Source organism: Hemiscyllium ocellatum, chromosome 48 (assembly GCF_020745735.1).
Source record: "Hemiscyllium ocellatum isolate sHemOce1 chromosome 48, sHemOce1.pat.X.cur, whole genome shotgun sequence".
Classification (NCBI taxonomy): domain Eukaryota; kingdom Metazoa; phylum Chordata; class Chondrichthyes; order Orectolobiformes; family Hemiscylliidae; genus Hemiscyllium; species Hemiscyllium ocellatum.
Window position 1 is genome coordinate 21,362,139 of NC_083448.1, and position 21,040 is coordinate 21,383,178.

Consider the following 21,040-nt stretch of genomic DNA (forward strand, 5'->3'; position numbering starts at 1 on the left):
GATTAGGTGAATTGGCTGTGGGAAATTGTTTGTGGTGTTTCGGGATGTGTCGGTGTTTCGGGATATGTCGGCTGTAAATGCAGGGATGACATGATGAGGTGCTTTTTGGAGGTCCGGCATGGATTCACCTGTTTCCACACTGTAGGCATTCTGTGATTTGCATTTGATAGTATTCAGATCCCTGGAGGTGATAGGACAGGTTAATGGGGTCTCTCGGAAAACATACAACATACTTGCCTTTATCAGTTGTGGTGTAAATTATGAGACCAGGGAGATTACGTTGGAGCTGTACAGGACTTGAGTTCGGTCACCTTACTATAGGAAGGATTCGATTGCACTGGAGGGGGTGAATAGGAGATTTACCTGGAATGCAGCATTTCTGCTGGATAAGCATGAGTTGTTTTCTTTGGAGCAGAGAAGATTGAGAGGGGACCTGATAGAGATGTATAAGATTATGAGGGGCATGGACAGGGTGAATAGAACAAAGAACATTACAGCACAGGAACAGGCTCTTCGGCCCTCCAAACCTGCATCGATCCAGATTCTCTATCTAAACCTGTCACCTATTTTCCAAGGATCTGTGTCCCTCTGCTCCCTGCCCATTCACCTATCTGTCTAGATACATCTTAAATGATGCTATCGTGCCTGCCTTTACCAGCTGTGCTGACAACATGTTCCAGGTACCCACCACCTTCTGCATAAAGAACTTCCCACACATATCTTCGTGAGACTTTTCCCTGTCTATACCTCTCATGATTTTGTAGACCTCAATCAGGTCTCCCCTTGACCTCAGTCTTTCTAATGAAAATAAACCTAACCTACTCAACCTCTCTTCATAGGTAGCACCTTCCATACCAGGCAACATTCTCGTAAACCTTCTCTGCACCCTCTCCAAAGCGTTCACATCGTTTTGGTGATGTGGCGACCAGAACAGTATGCAGTATTCCAAATGTGGCTGAACCAAAGACCTATACAACTGTAACATGACCTGCCAACTCTTGTACTCAATACCCCGTCCAATGAAGGACAGCATGCCATATGCCTTCTTGACTACTCTATTGACCTGCATTGCCACCTTCAGGGTACAATGGACCCGAACACCCAGATCTCTCTATACATCAATTTTCCCCAGGGCTTTTCATATACTGTATAGTTCGCTCTTGAATTTGATCTTCCAAAATTCATCACCTCGCATTGCCTGATTGAACTCCATCTGCCATTTCTCTGCCCAACTCTCCTATCTATCTATATTCTGCTGCATTCTCTGAAAGTCCCCTTCATTATCTGGTACTCCACCAATCTTAGTGTCGTCTGCATTAAACCATCGATACCTTCCTCCAAATCAATTACGTACATCACAAACAACAGTGATCCCAGCATGGATCGCTGTTTGAACACAGTGGTCACAGTTCTCCATTTTGAGTAACTCCCTTCCACTACTACTCTCCGTCTCTTGTTGCCCAGCCAGTTCTTTATCATCTCGCTAGTACATCCTGGACCCCATGCGACATCACTTTCTCATTCAGCCCACCATGGGGAACCTTATCAAATGCCTTACTGAAGACTATTTTTATGACATCTACAGCCCTTCCCTCATCAATCAACTTTGTCACTTCCTCAGAGAAAGTAGCTGTTCCCCTTAGTTGAAGGATCAATAACAAGGGGCCATCATTTTAAAGTGAAAAGCAGGAAGCTTGAGGGAATTTGAGGAAAGCATTTTTAACCAGTGGTGAACACACCGCCTGGGAGAGTAGTTGAGGTGGAAAACGTCATAACCTTGAAAAAGTACTTAGACAAGTGCTTGAAGTGTCATAACATTCACGGCTATGGGCCTAGTGCAGGAAAATGGGCCTAGTGTAGGTCACGGTATATTTTTGATTGGATAGACTCAGTGGGCCAAAGGACCTCTCCTGCATTGTATGATTCTAAGAACAAAGGTGATCACAGTGATTTCAGGGTGCCTTATCCCTGGACGGTAATGATCCTGCAGCCACAAGGCAGTATCCCTAGTTTTACAACTGTGAATGTTTCAACTGTGGACTCGACTTCTTCCTGATGTTTCTAATTTGTTTGGTTGATCTCAGCATGGTGGACGCTGTAGTTGCTCAGTGTAGTTTCTGGAGAGCAATGAGAAAGTCATTGAGGCACACCACTGCCCGGTTCCCATTCTAGATTCACAGCCCTTTGGAGACAGAAGGGTGAGAGTCAATTCAAGAAGAAACTTGGTACTGTCATGATGGCAAAATGTCCAAAGCACTTTGTGACCAGTGAGGTCCTTTGAAAATGTAGACAAGTCACTATTGTAATGTTGGAAATGGAAGAACTAATTTGCACACAGCAAGTTCCCACTAATGTCATAATAATCAGATTATCTTATTTTTATTGAGGGATATTTTTTGGCCATCTCATCAGAGAAGATTCCCCTGACATCCTTGCATTACTGTCATAAAATATTTCCCAACTGCCTGAGATGGCATCCATTTCCTTATTCCTGAATCAAATTGCCAGCGTTAATGACCGACATTATGATTGTACCTTTATGCCAGTGAGATGTTGCATTGACAGGACAGTTAGATTGCAGTGTGATATGTTCAGATACACTGTACCCATTCATAGTGTGGAATCTGGAATCTACAATGCAAGCATAAACTTCAGGAGAGAACACATGAACTTAACTGGAGATTGAATTCAGTTTCTGAGCGACCTTGAACCTGAGCAGTGCCATTAGAAATTCACCAGGCTTGAGATCATCTTGTTACAATGGGAGAGGGTGATTGAAAGGTAGCCCTCTCGGTATAATGTGAAACGTGAGCAGGAAGTGTCAGCAAGTTGTTTGGGGGACATTCCCCCTCCCTCCCACTCCCAAATTATGGCTGCAACAATGTTGGGAAGTCACTCACTCGCACACAGAATTAAAGGGCATGCCGACGAAGCTGTCAGACAGAAACTCGGTGTAAATCTCCTGGCTGAGTCCTTCTTTGTAGATTTCGAGCCAGTTTCCAGTTTTATGCTACAAATGGCAAAAGCACTTATAAGCAACAGGAAAATTCAAGAGAGAAGCAAGTTCCAGGACAAAAAATACAACATTTGTGAGTGAATTCAGAGTGAATTCTCAAACTGATACTCCCACTGCAAATTTATCTTTGTAGAAAAGGATTATTCCCAATGAGACGTGTTTAAGTAGCTCATGGTTTCAAAGACTCACTCACTGGTAACTGTTCATAAGTCTTTCAAGCTAACCCACCAAAAGGATGGCAGCTGGTGACTAGTGGAGTTCCACTGGGATCAGTGTTTGGAACACAACTATTCATGTTCTACATTAACAAACTGAACAAAGTGGATCCATCTCAGCCTCTGCCAGTGGTCCCAAGTCTCGCAGGTCCCAATCTTCAGTCAATTTGATTCACTCTGCGTGATTATCAAGAAATGGTTGGAAACACTATGAACCCTGACAACATTCCAACAATAGTACTGAAGTCTTGTGCTCTAGAATTTGACACTCCCCTAGCCAAGCTCTTCCAGTAAGTGTAGTTACAGCACTGGCATCTATCCGACAATATGGAACATTGACCAGGTATGTCCTGAACACAAAAAGGACAAATCTAAACCAGATTAGCATTTATTTTGAGAGGGCTAATATACATTAACTGAGATGACGTGCTGAGGCTGTAGAAGGCTCTGATCAGAATGCATTTGGAATATTATGATCAGTTTTGGGCCTCATATCTAAGGAAGGATGCACTGGCTTTATAGGGGATCCAGAGGAGGCTTACAACAACAATCCTAGAGATGATGGGGTTTTCATATGAGGAGCAATTGAGGACTCTGGATCCGTACAGGATAGAGTTCAGAAGGATGAGGGGGAATCTGATTGATTGGATTAGATTACTTAGATTACTTACAGTGGGAAACAGGTCCTTCGGTCCAACAAGTCCACACCGACCCGCCGAAGTGCAACCCACCCAGACCCATTCCCCTGCATTTACCCTTTCACCTAACACTACGGGCAATTTAGCATGGCCAATTTACCTAACCTGCACATTTTTGGACTGTAGGAGGAAACCGGAGCACCCGGAGGAAACCCACGCAGACACGGGGAGAACGTGCAAACTCCACACAGACAGTCGCCTGGGGCAGGCATTGAACCCGGGTCCTTGGCGCTGTGCCACCATGCCGCCCACAATAATGACAGAATACTGAGAAGCCAAAATAGAATGGAGACGATGTCTCCACCAGTAGGAGATACAAGGACTCTGAGGGCCTCAGAGTGAAAGGATAGTGCTTTACAACTGAGATAAGGAAGAATTTCTTCAGCCAGAGGGTGGTGAATCTGTGGAACAAAGTGCTGTGGAGGCCAAGCTACTTAGTGTATTTAAGACAGATAGATAGGTCCTTGATTGGTAAGGGATCAAGGATTACAGAGGGAAGGCAGTAGAATGGGGTTGAGAAACATATCAGCCATAATCAAATGGCAGAACAAATTTGATGGACTGAATGGTCTAATTCTGCTCCTCTTTATGGTCTTACAATGTAAAACGGACTCAATGCTCTGATATCAAAGCTGCTCCGAGCAAATAGCTGGGGAACTTGAAGAGAAGATTTATGGTTACGTTTTCCCTCTTTGCTGTGGGGTTTTCTCAGTTGTTTTTCTCTCTGTCAGGCATTGGGATGGCTGCAGAGAGGGTTAAGGAATGTCTTGTCTGAACGCTCTGATTCTTATTGAGGAGGGGTGTTGTTGTATTGAAGGCAGTTCAGAGGAGGTTCACTAAATTGATTTCAAAGATGAGGGTTTAACTTATGAGCAGGAATTGAGTAGTTTAGGCCTTTGGTCTGGAACTTTGAAGAAATAGAGGCTATCTAATTGTGGTATATAAGACACTAAAGGGGATTGACAATGTAGATGTAGAAAGAATGTCTCTTCATGTAGGAAAGTCATAGAGATATACAGCACAGAAACAGATCCTTCAGCATAGCGCATCCATGCCAACCAGATATCCCAACCCAATCTAGTCCCATTTACCAGCACTTGGCCCATATCCCTCTAATCCCGTCCTATTCATATATCCATCCAGATGCCTTTTAAGTGTTGCAATTGTACCAGCCTCCACCACTTCCTCTGGCAGCTCATTCCATATACGTACCACCCTCTGTGTGAAAAAGTTGCCCCTTAGGTCTCTTTTATATCTTTCCCCTCTCACCTTAAGCTCTCTAGTTCTGAACCCCCACCCAGAGCAAAGAGCTTGTCTATTTACTCTCTCCATGCCCCTCATGATTTCATAAACAAGAGAAACAATGAGAATGTCCCCAGGTAGAGAAGTTATAGTTTTAAAACAAAGATGAGGAGAAATTCCTTCTCCCAATGGATTGTGAATCTGTGGATTTCACTATCCCAGAATGTGATGGAAGCCAGGAAATGGAGTTCTTTTTATTGTAAGTACTCAGTATAGCTCCAACCAATGGAGTTTTATTTCCCCTGATTCCCCTTAACTGCGATTCTTGGTTGTGCATGGGATAGAGCCCTGACCTGATGCTCTCACTTTGAGCTGGAGTTTGTTGCATCAGCAAATACTGTCAGTGGTTTTTCTCTGCCCTCAAGCCCTCCCATGGTCATTCTGTACAGGCTGAGATGATAATTGCGCATCCTGACAACTGTCTCTCGAATTTTATTCATTCAGCTCAACACCTCACCCACAAGTCTCACTAGCTGTTCAGGGGAAGATTAGATTTGCATCTACTGGCCACTCTTGCTTACCGCTTCTTGGGTGTTCTTGACAAAGAGATTGGCCAAAAGCGTGGAGAAGCCTGGGACGATGCAGTTCTGAGCAATAAATCCCATTTTCAACTCCGACAAGCAGATCACACTATCTCTCCTCTTCATGTCCCAGCTGGGGATGTTCTGCAGGTAGGCCTGTTATTATCACAAATCTCAATGACACAAGTACAAAAACATACTTATACAGCACTGATACAAGGTGGGTGAGATGGCATCTAGGGATATGGTTAAAAAAATAGTTGTTGGAGTTGAAGGATCTTGTCAATAAAGTGGGAAATGAAGGTCAAGATGGGAAGGTGGGAATTTGTTCATTTATTATTTTATTTCTCATACATATGAATGCAGAATCCTGAAATACTTTTGAGACAGAGGAAGATAACATTTTGATGACCAAGGTGATGAAAGATTGTCGGGTATATGCAGGAATGCAGAGTTGAGTTTAAAATCAGATCAGCTATAATCTTATTGAATGGCAGACCAGGCTTAAAGGGCTGAGTGGCCTATTTTTGTTCTTTGTTTGTGTGTAGGTTTTTACTTATGTTCAGGAAATGTGGCCGTTGCTGGCTGGGCTAACATTTATTACATCATTCCTGATGAAGGGCTTTTGCCCGAAATGTTGATTTTCCTGCTCCTCGGATGCTGCCTGACCTGCTGTGCTTTTCCAGCTCCACTCTAATCTAGACTCTGATCTCCAGCATCTGCAGACCTCACTTTTGCATTACATTTATTACATGACCGTTACTGGCTGGACTAACATTTATCACATTGATTGACCTAGAATAGGTAGTGGTGAACTGCTGTAGTCCATGCAGTGCTGGTGTACCCATAGTTCTGTTAGAGAGGCAGTTTCAGGATCTTGACCCAGTGACATTCAAAGAATGGCAATATATTTCCAAGGAGAAAGTGAGGACTGCAGATGCTGGAGATCAGAGCTGAAAATGTGTTGCTGGAAAAGCGCAGCAGGTCAGGCAGCATCCAAGGATTAGGAGAATCGACGTTTTGGGCATGAGCCCTTCTTCAGGACTCATGAAGAAGAGCTCATGCCCGAAACGTCAATTCTCCTGCTCCTTGGATTCTGCCTGACCTGCTGCGCTTTTCCAGCAACACATTTTCAGCAATATATTTCCAAGTCAGGATGCCAAGTAGCTTGAAGGGGAACTTGCAGAGGGTTGTGTTCCATGTATCTGCTGCTCTTGTCCTTCTCAATGATAGAGGATCCAGGTTTGGAAGATGCTGTCAAAGGAACCTTGGTGACTTACTGCAATGCATCTTGTAGATGGTACACACTGCTGCCGCTAGGTGGTGATGGTGGAGGAGTGAAGCTCTGTGGATATGATGCCAGTGAGTGGATTGCTTTATTCCACAAGGCATCAAGTTTCTTGAGTGGTCACAAAGCTGATTTCTTATTTCTCAAAGCTGTTCCTTTTCTCAAGGACACTGTGCCCTTGATGTTTTTTCAGAGGTGTCATAAAACTCTCCCAGCACCAAGGTGATGAGTTTGGTACAGAAATGAAAAAGGCTTTTGAGAGGCCTTTTGTTTATAGGTAAACAGATGAGACTTCAGGCCAAAGTGGTTATGTTTTAGAAGTGACTGTATAATGAAAGGGGAGTGGTCAGTTCTCTAGCTGAGTAGTTCAGTCCAGAACTAGTTAGACGTTCAGCAGTGGACTCTGTGAACAGGCTGCAAAAACTCTCTCTCTCTCCTTCTGCCCTTCAAACTTCAACCTGTAAGCATTTGTTCCATTTTTTACTGGTTTTTTTTAAGGGGGTGTCCTTATTGGGACTATAATTAAGTCTAGTTTAGATAGACTGAGTTCTGTAAGGGTGCTTTATTCTGTTCTCTATGTTTCATTGTGTAATTTTGTGAATACATGTTTGTCTGTTATAAAACCTGGTAGTCAGCCTAGGTAATTTACTCCAGTTAGTTTTCACTGTACACTTACCAAAACAAATTGCAAAGTTATGGATGGCCTGCCCTGCTTAAAAATGTTTTGAGTGGTCTGGCCTAGTCCATAACAGAGTGTTGTTGGAACCCCACTTATCCAGGCTACTGGGGAGTATTCCATCATACTCCTGGCTTGTGTCCTGTAGATGGTGGACATGCTTTGGGGAGTCAGGAGGTGAGTTACTCACGCCAGGATTTCTGACTCTGATCTGCTATTGTAGCCATTGTGTTTAAGTGGCAAGTCAATTTTAGTTTTTGGTCACTGGTAGCCCTAGGGACTTGTTTAGTTGGTTCAGGAAAATGGCGGACAGTGGGTTACTGAGATTGAGCAATGTAAAATTTGCTGTGATACAAAGCTTTTTATGAAAGTAGGACATCCCAAAATGATTGAGGTACTTGCGATGTGTTGCCACTTTGAATAGGAAATGGCAAAATCACAAAAGGTTAAAGGACCGGTATGGTCAGGAGTGAGGGCTGTCGAGAAATACATGTTTGATGTCATGCTATTCGATTATTTACAAACACACAACAGGGCAGACAGATCCTCATTGTAATTATCTTATCTGAATGCCAATAGGAATGTAAACCTCGTTTGTGAACACAACTCCTTGGGAAACGATCTTCTACTTGTGAGCAGTTAACTCAGTTGGCTGGCTAGCTGGTTAATGATGAGGAGTGATGCTAACAGTGTGGATTCAATTCCTGCACCGGCTGAGGGTACCACGAAGGACTCTTGTTCTCAACTTCTCCCCTTTCCTGACGTGTGATGACCCTCAGGTCAAACCATTACCAGTCATGTGTCTCTCCAATGAGACAGCAGTTCTGATAGTCTGGTAGGATGTTGGTGACTTAATGTTTCACTACCTGAGGTACCAGAGTGGTCTTACTGAGGTATGTCTTAAACAGTGAGTTAGAGATCATGCAAAATGAGGCAAAATGGTGGGAGATTCCTGATTGTTCCCTTTTCCCAAAAATGATTTTGATTTTATAAGACATCACGCAATGTGTCAGGGTGAGACCACCAGAGTCAAATTCTCAGCCCTCCAGCAATGACCTGGCTTACCTTGCTGTGGTATTGCAGTACCTGGGCAATCACTCTTATTTCAGGACAGTACTGCTTGACAGCTATTGCCCTACAACCAGGAAGGAAAGAAAAATGTTATAAGCAGTTAAAGATTAAGACACTTGAGAGCTGTTAGACAAGTGGATCATTGCACATCCGTCAGGACACAGTTCCTGTTGGCAGTTTGGGATGAAGAGTTGGAGTGATTGTACTATGGGAAATAACCAACAGGATATGAAAGAGATAGACTTCTAAGAGAGAGTTCATGGAATAGAGAAAGGGAGTTCTGAGAATGAGGGGATGGGATTCAATGAGAGAGTTCGAGGAATAGAGGGATGTGGTTTGATGGGGACTGAAGGGATTGGCTTTGCTGATAGACATATCTGCTTTGAAGGATGGAATAGTCTTTTGTCATATCTTATTTTTCATATATTTCTCCATCAGCCAATAATGTATGACATTATTTGTGAAAATTGCTTGAGCAAGATGTTAAATTTCCCAATTGATCTGTCTTAGGGCTTTACATCTCCAGTCCTTCACCTGGAATGTCACAGCCTGTTTTTGGGTTGCAGGATATCAGTCCCTCATGAACTGTTGGCTGAATTTCCACTTGTGTCATTCATACAACCTGGTAACAACTGATGGGAGGAATCCACACCTCGTTTGTCCCTGAATGACTGAGCTATCTGAGCCACCTTGCCCCTGAAATCAGAATTGTGACTAGAACCCGAAAAAGCAGCTACTTTGAGGGAGAATTTGTACCTGACAGAGACGCGAATTATGATGACAACTGCTCAAATCAGAAAATGCAGATCACAGCCAAAGAAATGCACTTTGAAACTCATGGTGTAATGTAAATAATGCAGCTACCAATTTGTGCACAGCAAGTTCCCACCATAGCTGTGCGGTAATGACCAGAAAAAAATGTTATCTTGATGGTTATAGAGTCAGAGATGTACACGATGGAAACAGACCCTTCAGTCCAACCTGTCCATGCCGACCAGATATCCCAACCCAATCTAGTCCCACCTCCAGCACCTGTTCATATCCCTCCAAACCCTTCCTATTCATATACCCATCCAGATGCCTCTTAAATGTTGCAATTGTACCAGCCTCCACCACTTCCTCTGGCAGCTCATTCCATACACGTACCACCCTCTGCATGAAAAAGTTGCCCCTTGGGTCTCTTTTATATCTTTCCCCTCTCACCCTAAACATATGCCCTCAAATTCTGGACTCCTGACCCCAGGAAAAAGACATTGCCTATTTACCCTATCCATGCCCCTCATAATTTTGTAAACCTCTATAAGGTCACCCCTCAGCCTCTGACGTTTCAGGGAAAACAGCCCCAGCCTGTTCAGCCTCTCCCTATAGCTCAAATCCTCCAACCCTGGCAACATTCTTGTAAATCTTTTCTGAACCCTTTCAAGTCTCACAACTTCTATCTGATCGGAAGGAGACCAGAATTGCACGTAATATTCCAACAGTAGCCGAACCAATGTCCTGTACAGCTGCAACATGACCTCCCAACTCCTGTACTCAATACTCTGACCAATAAACGCCTTCTTCACTATCCTATCTACCTGTGAGTCCACTTTCAAGGAGCTATGAACCTGCACTCCAAGGTCACTTTGTTCAGCAACACTCCCTAGGACCTTCCTATTAAGTGTATAAGTCCTGCTAAGATTTGCTTTCCCAAAATGCAGCACCTTGCATTTATCTGAATTAAACTCCATCTGCCACTTCTCAGCCCATTGACCATCTGATCCAGATCCTGTTGGAATCTGAGGTAACCCTCTTTGCTGTCCACTACACCCCCAATTTTGGTGTCATCTGCAAACTCACTATCTGTACCTCTTATGCTCGCAGCCAAATCATTTATGTAAATGACAAAACGTAGAGGAACCAGCAACCAATCCTTGTGGCACTCCATTGGTCACAGGCCTCCAGTCTGAAAAACAACCCTCCACCACCACCCTCTGTCTTCTACCTTTGAGCCAGTTCTGTAACCAAATGGCTAGTTCTCCCTGTATTCTGTGAGATCTAACCTTGCTAATCAGTCTCCCATGGGGAACCTTGTCGAATGCCTTACGGAAGTCCATATAGATCACATCTACTGCTCTGCCCTCATCAATCCTCGTTGTTACTTCTTCAAAAAACTCAGTCAAGTTTGTGAGACATGATTTCCCACACACAAAGCCATGTTGACTATCCCTAATCAGTCCTTGCCTTTCCAAATACATGTACATCCTGTCCATCAGGGTTCCCTCCAACAATTTGCCCTCCACTAGGTCAGGCTCACCAGTCTATAGTTCCCTGGCTTGTCTTTATCGCCCTTCTTAAACAGTGGCACCAGGTTTGCCAACCTCCAGTCTTCTGGCACCTCACCTGTCACTATCATTGATACAAATTTCTCAGCAAGAGGTCCAGCAATCACTTCTCTAGCTTTCCACAGATATATTCATTATTGTCTAGGACACAAGAGAGAACTGCCTCGCTATTTTGCCAACAGTGTATGTGACTAAAATAGCCCATTGACCCAATTTATCAAGATCTTTGTGTAATCTTTGATAACCTTCAACACAATCCACGACACTAATTTTGGTGTCATGCATAAACTTATTAACCATGCCTCCTATATTCTCATCCAGATTTTTTCTATAAATGACAAACAAAAGTGGAGCCAGTACTAAGCCCTGGATAAGCTGGGAGACTTTTCCCAGAAACATAGAAGACTGATGGGGGAGCCTTATTGAGATTGTTAAAATCATTAGGGGTATAGATAAGGTGAATAGCAAGGGCCTTTTCCGTGGTTGGGAGAGTTCAAAACGAGAGGGTGTATTTTTAGGTGAGAGGAGAGAATTTTAAAAAGCACATGAGGGACAACTTTTTACACATAGTGATTCAAGTGTGGAATGAACTGCCAGAGAAAGTGGTGGATGCTGATACAGTTACAATGTTTAAAAGGTATTTGGAGAAGTACATAAATAGGAAAGCTTTGGAGGGAATGTGGTGCTGGAAAAGCACAGCAGGTCAGGCAGCACCTGAGGAGCAGGAGAATCGATGTTTCGGGCAAAAGCCCTCCATTCCTGATGAAGGCTTTTGCCCGAAACATCGATTCTCCTGCTCCTCAGGTGCTGCCTGACCTGCTGTGCTTTTCCAGCACCACAGTCTAGACTCTAATTTCCAGTATCTGCAGTCCTCACTTTCTCCCAGGTTTGGAAGGATACAGGCAGGTGGGACTAGTTTAATTTGGGATCATGTCAGCATCGTCGAGTTGAATTGAAGGGTCTGTTTTATGGCTCTACAAGTCTAATTCATGTGGAAAGATGGGCCCAGGATAAAATATAAGTCACATCAAAGATCAGCTCAGAGCAAACAGCAGGAATGCTTTTTTTTGGGAAATACATCTTTGGATGAGAGAAGAAACTACGGCCTTGCCCCATTGTTCACACAGAATCAAAAGATTCCATGACACCCTTCAAATGAAGACAGCAGAGCTCTCCCAGGCATCCTGACCAACAGTTCTTCCTCCACTAATTTTCATCAGAAATAATCTCACTGAGTTGGCTGAAATGTTTGGTACAGATTGTACTGCTGAGTAAAGCCATTACCTTCTGGTGATGTGCTCAGAGGAGTCAGGGTTCTGCATCAGTGCAGCTTGACCTGCCTTTCCACACCCAATTCCTACCTCATGATATTTGCAGAATCTTCCGCTTCAGGATTCAGGCAGTTTTTGTCTGCCAAAATTAGACAGGCATCTGCATTGTCTGGCTACAGAGGGAATAGAAAGAATTCATTCATACAAAATAGGAAATATAAATAGAACAAACTCTTTACTTCTTGTCATTGCCAAGAAATAATCATCATTTTCTTCCATCTCTTTCACGAAGCCATGCCGTTAAGAACTATTCCCTTAAAAATTATTGGAAATCTAAAATAGATGATCACATCGATCACATTTGTCTGAGAGTCCAATCAGATCCAGAGAGGCTTAAGCAACAAATGCATAATTTTCTTGCTCCAAATGTTCTCAGGAGCCATGATATCAAGGCACTACTTACGTTCATGCTCAGTAAATTCCTGTTGAGGAAGTATCTGACCTTGAAGCTCCAGCCATCATGGGGCAGGCTTGAGAAGTGAGACAATAAACTTTGGTGACCATTAATTTTGTTTTTCTGTTTGGACCGAGGGTACTGACCAAGAGGAGTAGGATTTGGCTACATTCTGTCAAAAATCAATGACCTTGCCAGACCACTCATCTCCTGGCTTATCTTTTCATGGCATTGTCCAGCATTGGGTTGGTAAAAGATTCGGCTACAAATGGAGGTTTAGGAGGAGGTGGACAATAAATTCACTGCTTTGGACAGTAACGAGCTTGTGCTTCAGAGGAAGAGGTGAGGTAAGGACCCTTTCACCAGGATCAGTATCATTTAAAGGAGCAGGTGAGGTGAGGACCCTTACAGAAAAGCATATAGACTGAGGGCTCTGAGCATGGACATGAATTTAGACAAGAACAATGGTGTTTAAGGGGGACTAAGGGGAAAGTAAACCAGAGATCCATATTCTGCTGACTGAGAGTATGCCTGGGGCCCTCAGACCAACGATTTGCACATCCTGTATGATTTGAGAAATCCTGGATGACCATGAACAGGAGGTAACTCTGGCTGGAGCACTCATTTAGCAGCTAGAGTGCATTTGACATGTTTCAGGATATGGTCATCCCACAGTTTAAGGAAGTATAGGGTAAACGCAGAGAGGGAATGGATTAGCGGCAGACAGAAGAAGGGGACCAGGCAGATTGTGAGGAAACCCCCTCACACAGTGTTTTTCAGCCTTAAAAAGTCAGAGTGAGAATTCTCTGTGAAGCCAGCCAGAACCAAGGCCATGGTAATGTGGGTGGCTTTAAAAACCACCACTGCCATTTGGGCAGATAGCTTTTTATGCTGCAGCTTGTTCGGGATGTGCCATATTTCAGTCCAACACAACAAACTGGATTTGCTTCTTGGAAATTTATTTAAGAGTGACTCAGTGGTTAGCACTGCTGCCTCACATTACCGGGGACCCGGGTTCAATTCCAGCCTCAGGCAACTGTCTGTGTGGAGTTTGCACATTCTCCCCGTGTCTATGTGGATTTCCTCCAGGTGCTCCAGTTTCCCTCCACAATCCAAAGATGTGCACGTTAGGCAAATTGGCCATGCTAAATTGTCCATAGTGTTCAGGGATGAGTAGATTAGGTGCATTGGTCAGGGGTAAGTGTAGAGTCATAGGGTAGGGGAATGGGTCTTGGTGGGTTACTCTTCAGAGGGTCGATGTGGACTTGTTGAGCTGAAGGGCCTGGTTCCCCACTGTAATCTAATCTAAAAAGTGGGAAAGGATGACAGCGGCAGAGAGTTTGTGAGTCAGAGGAGTACACAGGCATTTTCATGGTGTCGATGTAGCCCCAGGATGAGACATTGCCTCCTGGAGGCCAGGGTCAGGATATCATGGAATACCTGCTGGGCATTCTGAAAAGGGAGGTTGAACCAGCCCAAAATTGGACCAACAACTTCGGAAGAATGGGAAATAAGATCCTGCAAGCAGGCATTACGAGTTAGGTAAAAAATTTGAAAAAAAGGACTTCAGATAATAATGTTTATATTACTTTTGATGCCAAGCAGCAGTGAATATTGGAAGAGGGAGATATTGCTGAAGGGAGGGCCTTAGATTCCTCAGGCATTGAGATCGTTCTGGCAAAGGTGAGATCTTTACAAAATGGATGGGTTCCATCTGAACAGGACCTGGACCAACACCATGCGGAGGTTTGTTAACGCTGCTGGATGAATTTAAACTAGACTGCCAAGGGAACGATATCATGACAAGTAGTTCCAAGAGGAGAGAATCTGAGAAGGAATTAGATATTACATGCAAGTGAGTCTCAAAGGCAGAGGGGACATAGGTCAGATCAGAAAGGAGTGAGTTTAACAAAGTGAAATGGAGTATATTTTAATGCAAGGAACCTGAGGAATAAGACAGATGAGCTGAGCATACAGATAGGCACATGGGAGTATAGTATCAAAGATATAATTGAGATTTAGCTGAAAGTTCGGCAGGTTTGGCAATTCACTGTTCCTAATTATAGGGTATTCAGATGAGATAGAAAATGGAATAGAAGAGGAAAATTGCAATACTGATGAAGGAATTAATTATTGACAATTGATCAGTGGAGGAATCAAGGGTTATGGGGAAAAAGGTGAGAAAGTGGATGTGTGCTGTGCAGGAAAAGGCATGATCCTATTAAAAGGAGAAGGCTTGAAGGGCCAGAGGGCCTACTCCTGCACCTAGTTTTTATGTTCTTAACTGGGACAGATTTAAGGAGAAAAGGCAGGGAGGGAGCAAAATTCTTAAATTCCTTCCAAGAGAACATTTTTAGCCAGTACTTAGAGAGCCCAAAGAGGAGAGGGCCAGTTCTAGACTTAATCTTTGGAAATGAGCCCAGGCAGGTAGAACGTGAATCTGTAGGGGAGCAGTTTGGAGATAGTGACCATAACTCATATTTAGGATAGTATGGAAAAGGATAAGGATAGGCTGGCAATAAAAGTTCCCAAGTGGGGAAAGACTAATTTTACTAAGATCTTGACCCATGCGGTCTGGGAGTAGCCAGTTGTAGATAAAATTGTGTTAGAGCAGCAGGAGACATTCAAGGGTGAAAGACATAGAGTGGGACCTGGATTGATGAACCTGGGGTCATGGGACATAATGGTAGGGATTAAGAAACTGGAGAAGCCTGTGGCAGGTATAGAGAGCAGGGTCTCTGGAGGAGTATGAAAGGGCTAGGGGGAGCTTTAAAAAGAAATTAGGAAAGCAGACTGCAGGAGAAAGCACTGGCCGATAGAATGATCGAAAACTCAAGGATCTTTAAAAATATATAACAAGCCACTAAAAAGGTGACTGTAGGAGTGGCCCTCAGGATTTAAATACTGAAGGTTTGAAACTGATGCCTTTGTATTATCCAAAGGTTGTTACAGCTCTACTTTAATTCCTCATTCCTGGAAAAGATCGCTACTCAACAAAGAATAACTGCTGCCTTAAAGATCAAAGGTGTAGGACCCCAAAATGAATATGGCTAACCACAAAGCATTGCCAAGAGACCAGACAATGGGTGTGATGATTTCCTCAACAGAGTCACCTACAATGAGAAACCTGCAATGGGTACCTCAACATGCAATACTCTGTTGCAGTCAGGAGATCAGATAAGGGGATTTTTTTTCATGGTAGATTAATCCAAATAAATAGAGGAGTGGCAATTGAGTGCACTTCAGCCTCTGTCTTATCTCCTTAACACAAGCAGCATCTTAAAGTTCTTACCCGAATCCTGTCCAAATCACTGGGGCTGAGTACTGATCCTTGGAAAAACTTCATCTGAGTTGTGTGTCGTTTGAACAAGGCCTGAAGTTCAAGGCCAGGGTTAAAGCTATAAGGAAGCAAGGCAGGCATGTTTATTGAGAAGACATTTCTGTAAATCAAGATTAGATTGTCATGTGATTCCCAGTTTCCTGCTGAGTCCTCGCATACATGTGGAGGTAGCAGCATCTGTCATTTCATTCCCACAAATTGACCAAAGTGAAAATGAAGTCCTCTCTTTAAGAACGTAAGAAGTTGGAGCATAAGGAGGCCATTCAGCGCCTTGAGCCTGCTCTGCCATTTAATATGATCTCATCTCACCTCAACTCCACCTTCCTGCCTGGTCTCCATAACCCTTCAACCTATTATTAATTAAATACCTGGCTCTATAATTAGTGTCAATCAACCAGGTTCATTTCAAGCCTATAAGCAGCGGTAAGTTTAAAGTCTATCCAAGTGATTCTGCAGTTCAGATACATGGGCAGAGTTCTGGATCCTTCCCTTTTCATACTTTACCGGGGAGCATTTTCTGGCTGGGTTCGCATTTATTGTCCATGTGGTGGTGGTGTATTCCCTTTTTGAACCACTGTAACTCAAGTGGGAACTACACGTTGTTATGAAATTGAAAGCATGTACAGTACCTTTAAGAAAGAATGCTGTTTGAACTGAGAGCTTACAAGCCCCTGTGATAAGACTGGATGGCAGTCGCAGAGTGTACTGGAAAATTGAAAATATGTAACATTTGGCTGTGAAGTGGATACCTGAGTTGGTTGCTGTTTTGTACAATAATTCAAATTTAACCAATCAGTTTAAATTATGCCCCAGGATACTAAAACCCAATTGAGTTTGAATTTATTGTTTTGCCAACATTGAACCGATGCAACGATCTGATGTTAGAGATATAAGAATGCAACCATTTTGAAAATTGGAGACAGAGCAACGGCCATTGAGAGAGACTCAAGAAATGAGGAAGCACTCTCTATCAGAGGGACCTTTTCATATGAAACCTATTCACAATAAAGAGAAAGAAGACGACCCAGGGAGATCTTCAGCCGGAAGAAGACTGACACCGAAGATGCAATACTGATGAAGAAAATAACATCTCTAAATAGGGGAATTTGGGAGTTCCCTGTCACCTATGTTTTAACAGATTACAAGGTGAGGTGAGCTTTTCTGGGTGTTTGGTGTTAATTAACAGAGAGGTTCACCGCTGCATCATAACAATGCACAGCAAATGCAAGAAGTAGGAGCAGCTGAATATCAGACCATCAAGGCTGTTCGGCACATGTTATTCGGAAGAGAGTTTGGGTATTTTGACTGTGAGAAAGTGAAGGGGCAGTGATATGTTTCCAAGTCTGGATGGTGTCTGATTTGAAGGGGAACTTGAGGTGTGGTGTGCTTGTGCTCTTGCTGCCCTGATCTTTTCAAATGCTCAAGGACAGGGAATTTTTGTGAACAAAATTAGGTTTGACTGCTGGTTCAGTATTCGAATGATCGGGTCACATTTCCTATGGTAGTAACATCGGCTAAAGCAGCTCAAAATAAATTCTGTTTGCAGTGTCTTGTTAGCACTGATTCATGAATTCACTAATGTCCCCTGTCATCCGTCCATGTTCTGAACCATGTCAAAATAGTTGACACTTAACTTCCCTCTGAGTCAAGGATTATAAATGGGAGGAAAGTGAAGTTAAGGATCCAGTCAGATCAGCCATAGTGTTATTGAGTGGTAGATCAGGTTTGATGGGCTAAATAGCCATTTATGTTCCTGATTTTGATGTTTTGATGACCTTCAGTCAGATCCAGTATGGTTTGGGATGGGAAGTATTTTCCATCCTTACCATCAATGCCCCACATCATAAGAATTTTTCTTTTGAAATATATTTCAAATCTTACAAGGAAGCTTGGAAAAAGGGTACTTATCATCATTCAGAACTTACTTCTCCATAACTACAATGTCTGTTAAACTTTCCTCTCTTTCTTTACGAGTGAAATCCTTCAGAAAATCATGGATACTGTTCAGAGTAATGTGACCACAGACTATAACATATCTGCAACAGATCACACACAAAGGTAAAAGGCTTCACAATCACACGACACTTGAGCTGTAGGTCATTTCTTTGTTCTTTCTGAATCTGGTTTCGTCGTCACTCTCCCTTGGAGATTTTCCATGAATAGAACAACTGTTGGGGCAGCATGATGGCTCAGTGGTTAACATTGTTGCCTTACAGTGCCAGCGAGCCAGGTTCAATTCCAGACTTGGGCAACTGTCTGCGTGCGTTTCCTTCAGGAGGTCCGGTTTCCTCTCACAGTGTAGAGCTGTGTAGGTTAAGTGGATTAGCCATGGAGAATGTAGGGTTACAGGGATAGAGTATGGGGACAAGCCTGGGTGAGATGCTCAGAGTCGGTGTGGATGTATTGGGCCAGATAGCCTGTTTCTACACTGCAGGGATTCGATTCAATTCTAACTCTTACTGAATTCACTGGAGAGTAAAAGAGGCCAGCTCAGGAATGGACATAATAGACTGCACAAGAGGAAAACAAGGAGGCAGGAATAAAATCCCGGTGTTGAATCATCCTAGTTTTCATTTGCATGACATGTCAGCAGCTCATTGGGCGTGTGGTGGTGGGATTGGATATTCAAGACAGAAATGCTAAAGCATGTCTTCTTCTGCTTTGTTGTACCAATCATCTCTCACGAACTTAATCATCCATTGTAGTTCCTGTTCACCCAGAAAATGCTGCCCCACTGCATGTTTGGATTAGATTACTTGCAGTGTGGAAACAGGCCCTTCGGCCCAACAAGTCCACACCGACCCCCCCCCCCCCCCGCTCCCCCATTTACCCCTTCACCTAACACTACCACTATGGGCAATTTAACATGGCCAATTCACCTAACCTGCATATTTTTGGACTGTGGGAGGAAACCGGAGCACCCAGAGGAAACCCACGCAGACATGGCGGCTGCTGGTCTAGCGGTATGATTCATGCTTCGGGTGAATATCGAGGATGCAAGAGGTCATGGTTCAAGCCCTTGTTTGTTCAACTCGGTCTTTATTCATCTTCCTTCTTTATGGTCATTTTTCCTTCTTTATGGTCATTTAACTCCTTCTTTATGGTCATTTAAGCGGGCATTGGATAGGCATTTGGAAGTTATTGGGCTAGTATAGGTTAGGTAGGATTCGGTCGGCGCAACATCGAGGGCCGAAGGGCCTGTACTGCGCTGTATCCTTCTATGTTCTATGTTCTATGTTCTATGGGGAGAACGTGCAAACTCCACATAGACAGTTGCCTGAGGCGGGAATTGAACCCGGGTCTCTGGCACTGTGAGGTAACGGTGCTAACCATTGTGCCACCGTGCCGCCCATAAAAGGACAAAGGTAAACCACAGGTCATGGTAATAATGACACAATCAGTTGGCTCATTCTCTTTACATGCCACACCTCATCAGCGATTAGCGCCCCTGTTAACTGGAGAAATAAAGTGTATGGGTTAGTAGGAATTGAGATTTGAACAGTATGATGAGGAGTACTGAATTCCTGGCTCTGCACTGACCCTGGTTGTTGAAGATCTTTTAACTGATGATTCTCACTGGCAACCTCCCAGTGGCAACTTCTTCCCATTCTCAGTTATGATTTGCTGTTGTTTTGGGATACAAAATCTCAGCCAATCATACAAACGTTTGTGTGTGTGATATGCATGAAAAATATCTGGCCTGGTAAACTTTGATTGTGCTGATCACCCCTTCCTCTGACAGCCATGAAGAGGGAGATGGCATGGGGCAGGGAGATGACATTAGGCACATGAACACAATGATGGCCGCTGAGCCATCAGTTGGCCAACTTGCCACACAAGATGGTCGCCGGACCACAATATGGAGAGAGACAGCAGAGCAATTACAGACACTGCCTGGGGCCACCAGAATGCCAGCACAATGCACTCACAACCCAGCTGATTAGTTTAAGACGGGTGGGGGAGAGAATACACATGAGTAACAAATAATACCTGCCAAAATGTCTGGGTCCAGCCAACACTTCTTATATAAATGCTAACAGGTTGATACACACTCAATACAAAGTGCTAATGGCCAGGGCTGCAGGAATCGTCCTTTTCAGGAGGAGCCATTAGCGCCCATTACCACAGCAATGGACTTCTGTGCAGTCATTGAAACTGACAATGACCACATGGAAGTTAATGATGAAGGATTCTGGCCCGAAACGTCGAATTTCCTGTTCCTTGGATGCTGCCTAACCTGCTGTGCTTTAACCAGCAACACATTTTCAGCTCTGATCTCCAGGATCTGCAGACCTCACTTTTTACTCGAAGATTTTAACCTACTGCAAATCCTCTTGCAAGGATGCCTTCCTTGAAGAAGCTCTCTTCCTCCCTCTACAAGGATTTCAGTGAGTCTCTCTCTCTCACTGCACCCCCCAGGTCATCTCCTCTGCACAGAAGCTCTTCAGCCACGTTCTCAAACAGACTCGCTACCACAGCCACATCTCCTTCCTCAGCACCTGCCTACGGAACCGACTGATCCCACACGGACTCCGGACTACATTCCAACCAACAAAATTTGGACCCAACCAGGACAACCTGTACCTACAACAAATCCGAAGCCTCCAGCAACAGACCTCCCTCCGGATCCTCCGCTCCATCCTTGCAGCCATGCGTCGCTACCTACACTCCCTGCAATCAGCCCTACCCCAGCTCAGGACAACACTCTCACAGACCTGCAAAGGACCTCTTCTGTTCTTCATCTACAGAAGAATCCACACACTAAACAAACAGTTCTTCCTAGCCATATCAAAAATTAAAGACAGTAAGTACCGAAAACTTTCATGTACTTACCCCCACACTCGTGGTTCCTCAACTGTTCCAG

The 21,040-nt window shown here is 43.8% G+C and overlaps 1 protein-coding gene across 1 annotated transcript in view; it reads right to left on the minus strand.

Moving 5' to 3' along the window:
* The window catches only part of LOC132836919 (calcium-activated potassium channel subunit alpha-1-like), a 103,423-nt gene that overhangs the window by 64,207 nt on the left and 18,176 nt on the right, over positions 1-21,040 (minus strand). Inside the window, exons 11-16 of the mRNA XM_060856486.1 lie at positions 18,102-18,212; positions 16,129-16,234; positions 12,473-12,555; positions 8,782-8,851; positions 5,753-5,908; positions 2,901-3,010 (exon numbers count right to left, since the gene is read on the minus strand). Coding sequence (XP_060712469.1) covers positions 2,901-3,010; positions 5,753-5,908; positions 8,782-8,851; positions 12,473-12,555; positions 16,129-16,234; positions 18,102-18,212 — 636 coding nt within the window. The remainder of the gene's footprint in view (positions 1-2,900; positions 3,011-5,752; positions 5,909-8,781; positions 8,852-12,472; positions 12,556-16,128; positions 16,235-18,101; positions 18,213-21,040) is intronic.